This window comes from Jaculus jaculus, chromosome 8, assembly GCF_020740685.1.
Source record: "Jaculus jaculus isolate mJacJac1 chromosome 8, mJacJac1.mat.Y.cur, whole genome shotgun sequence".
Taxonomy (NCBI): domain Eukaryota; kingdom Metazoa; phylum Chordata; class Mammalia; order Rodentia; family Dipodidae; genus Jaculus; species Jaculus jaculus.
The window spans coordinates 1,448,501-1,452,583 of NC_059109.1; the positions used below are offsets into that span (position 1 = coordinate 1,448,501).

Here is a 4,083-nt window from a genome sequence, read left to right on the forward strand (position 1 = left end):
TTTACTTGTGACGGTTCTAACTTCTTTATTTTTTATTAACTTCCATGATTATAAACAATATCCCATGGTAATTCCCTCCTTCCCTCTACTTTCCCCTTTGAAGCTCCGTTCTCCATCATGTCCCTTCCTCCTCAATCAGTCTATCTTTTATTTATTTATTAAATTTTTATTAACATTTTCCATGATTACAAAATATATCCCATGGTAATTCCCTTCCTCCCCACCCTATCTTTTATTTTGATGTCATGATCTTTTCCTCCTCTTATGATGGTCTTGTGTAAGTAGTGTCAGGCACTGTGAGGTCATGGATATCCAGGCCATTTTGTGTCTGGAGGAGCATGTTGTAAGTAGTCCTACCCTTCCTTTGGCTCTTACATTCTTTCCACCACCTCTTCCACAATAGACCCTAAGCCTTGGAAGGTGTGATAGAGATACTGCAGTGCTGAGTACTCCTGTCACTTCTTTCCAGCACTATGATGCCTTCTGAGTCATCCCAAGGTCACTGTTATCTGTAAAGAAAACTGTCTCTGCCAAAAGTGAGAGTAGCATTAATATAAGGGCATGGACATTAAGAGAAGTGTTTATTGGGCAGTTTGATGAGCATAATATATACATTTAGCCAGATAGCAGTAGACATTACACCCCTAGGGCTCATGACTACCCCTGTTTAAGTTTTCAGTATCAAGGATGTATTCTCTCCCATGGAGCGGGCCTCTAGTGCAATTAGAGGGCATTTGGTTTCCACCATGACAGACCTGCCACTATTGTATTGGCTCATTTGGCCTGGCTGGCCAAATATAAGGCTTGCAGTGCCCACTGTTGAGTATCCTAACTTCTTATATAGGCACTTAAAGCTATACATTTACCTCTTAGGACTGCCTTTATTGGTTCCCAAGTTTTGGTGGGTTGTGTTATCTTTATCATTTAATTTTATGGATTTTTGGATTACCTTTTTGATTCCTTCAATGACCCATTCATCATCTAAATAGTGTACTATTTAGTTTCCATGATTTTGTGTATTTTCTATAGTTTTTCTTGCTCCTTTATGTAATTTAATCCCTTTGTGGTCAGATAGAGTTCAAGGAATTATTTTAATTTTCCTGTATTTGTTAAGATTTGCTTTGTAAGCTGGGTGTGGTGTTGCATGCCTTTAATCTCAGCACTCAGAGGTAGGAGGAATGCCATGAATTCGAGGCCACCCTGAGACTACAAAGTAAGTTCAACGACAGCCTAAGCTACAGTGAGACCCTACCTAGGAAAACCAAAAAAAAAAAAAAAAAAAAAAAAAAAAAAGATTTGCTTTGTGACCTAATATATGGTCTATTTTAACGAATGTTCAAAAACAACAACAACAAAAAGATGTTCCATGTGCTGCTGAAAAGAATGTGTATTCTGTAGCATTTGTTGGAATGTTCTACAGATATCTCATAGGTCCATTTAGGCCAGTTTTTGAATTTAGTTTCAGTTTCCTCTCTTCCTTGCTGATATTGAAGATAAAACATGAGAAGTATTCAAAGTATGCAAATAAGATAGTCCAATGAAACTCAAAGGAGATGCAGGGAAAAACAGTTGAAATTAGAATTGGACAAGCTGGAGAGATGACTTAGCGGTTAAGGCACTTGTCTGCAAAGCCAAAGGACCTCTTCTATTCTCCAGGACCCACGTAAGCCAGATGCACAAAGTGATGCGTGCATGTGGAGTTCGTTTGCAGTGGCTGGAAGCCCTGGAGTGCCTACTCTCTCTCTCTCTCTCTGCCTCTTTCCCGCTCTCAAATAAATCAATATAAATTTTTTTAAAAGAATTGGAGGTGAAAAATTAATACAATAAGGGAGGTAATTAGAAATGGACATGATGAAATTAGGAATATGACTGTGGAGGTATTTTGTCTATTGATATAGAGAAAAAAGAATATTACATTTGATTCATATTTCACATGCAGATTGTTTTCTTGTTTGACTTAACCTTTAGTCTCTTAACTTCACACAACTGCCATCTATTGCTGTGGCATGATATGTCTGGAGAAGGGAAGGAGAAAAACTTTCTGAAAAAGACATGCAGAAACTAAAAGAGAGACTAATGGAGTGAGGGAGGGGATATGATGGAGAGTGGATTTGTGAAGGGGAAAGTGGGGGAGGGGAGGGAATTATGGTTTATTGTCTGTAATTATGGAAGTTGTTAATAAAAAAAGTTTTAAAAGAGGGTTAGAGAGATGGCTTAATGTTAAAGTGCTTGCCTGCAAAGCTTAAGGACCCAGGTTCAATTCTCCAGTACCCATGTAAGCCAGATATGCAAATGTGGCACATGTGTCTGGAGCTTGTTAGCAGTGGTTGGAGGCCTTGGCATGCTTATTCTCATTCTCTCTGTTTCTCTTCTCTATCTCTTTCTGCTTGCAAATAACTAAATAAAAATTTAAAATGAAAGTTAAAAAGATATGCAAAATCTCCTTTGAGTATTAAGGCTAACTAAGAAGCTATAAACTTTGCTTGGGCTACACTTCCTTCCCCAGCAACCTCCAGAACGCCCTCTTTACTTCCTTATTCCTCCAGGTATCTACAAGAGGGTTGAGTGTAGGAGTGCCCACTGCATAGACGAGACCAAAGAACTTGCCCCTCTCTCCAGCATAAGGGTTTTGGGGCTGCAGATAAACAGCAATGACTGAACTGTAGAAGAGGGTGGCCACAATGAGATGGGAGGAGCAAGTTCCGGAAGCTTTTTTGCGCCCTGTTGCAGAGTCAATCCTCAGCACCGCCCGCCAGGGCAATTGCGCCTTAAGAGAGAAGGACGGGCTCAGAGGCACAACGAGTATGAGGCCACTTGCGACAGCCATCTGGATCTCGGTGCAGGTTGTGTCTCCACAGGAGATTCGAATTAGTGAAGGGACCCCACACACAAAGTCATCCACCTGATGGTGGGGGCAGAAGGGCAGGCGGAGGGTGGGAGGCGTCTGGACCATGGAGTGGACCAACCCCATGACCCAGGCCACAGCTGCCAGCTGCCAGCACAAGCGGGGACGGACGACGGCACCGTGCAGGGGTGGGCAGACGGCACGTAGCGGTCAAAGGCCATCGCTGCCAGGAGGACGCACTCGGCGGTCCCCAGGGACAGGAAGATGAAGAGCTGGGCCGAGCAGCCCAGGAAGCTGATGGTCTTTGTGGGGCCCCAGAGGTTGACCAGCATCTGAGGGGCACAGCCTGTGGTGAAGCAGAGGTCCAAGAAGGAGAGGTTGCAGAGGAAGAAGTACATTGGAGAATGGAGCCTGGAGTCCAGCGTGGACAGCAGTATAATGGGTGTGTTGCCTGCCAGGGTCAGGAGGTAGGAACACAAGACAACCACAGAGAGAATCTTTGCCAGGTCTGGATGTTCAGAGAAGCCCAGAAGTATGAAGCCCACTGGGGAGCTTTGGTTGACCATATGCTGTGTTTGTCTAGAACTGGAGAGATGAGGCTTTCAGACAGCGTGCTCCAGTATTTTGTGAAAGGTCACCCTGTGTCAAGGCATATTATGTAGACATTTCTCCTATGTCTTTGCTCTCCCAGGCTCCCTTCCCAGGCACATCACTAAGTAGTGGCAACTTTTCTTTCCCTGCTCTTCCTGGTCAAATGATGTCTAGTGGCAGTAAGGAAACCAGGAATGTGGTAGAGAATGGGTAGATCCTTACAATGAGGGCTGGAGAGATGACTTAGCAATTAAAGCACTTTCCTGTGAAGCCTAAGGACCCATGTTTGACCCTCCAGATCCCACCTTAGCCAGATGCACAAAGGCAAGGCAAGCACAAGGTCGCATATGCCCACTAGGTGGCGCAAGCGTCTAGCGTTTGATTTCAGTGTCTAAGGTCTTGGCGTGCCAATCCCCCCCCCCCCCGTGTGTGTGTGTGTGTGTGTGTATGTGTGTGTGTGTGTGTGTGTGTGTGTGTCTTTCTCAAAAAAAAAAAAATCTCACACTGAATTCCTGGTTGAGGGCAAAGAGACTGATGTTATGCAAGGGTTAACCAACTTACTCATTCAGCATAAACACATTGGGGACCTGCATGTTCATGAGTGCTTTTCTGATCATATTATCCCTTATTTATCTCTTGGAGAGGGT

General features: G+C 43.8%; 1 protein-coding gene across 1 annotated transcript; it reads right to left on the bottom strand.

Moving 5' to 3' along the window:
- Window positions 1-2,488: 2,488 nt before the first annotated feature.
- Window positions 2,489-3,411, bottom strand: LOC123462948 (olfactory receptor 2H2). Its single transcript, XM_045157476.1, is given in 2 exon segments — window positions 2,489-3,048; window positions 3,051-3,411. Coding segments are annotated over 2 exon segments (921 nt in total).
- Window positions 3,412-4,083: the final 672 nt, after the last annotated feature.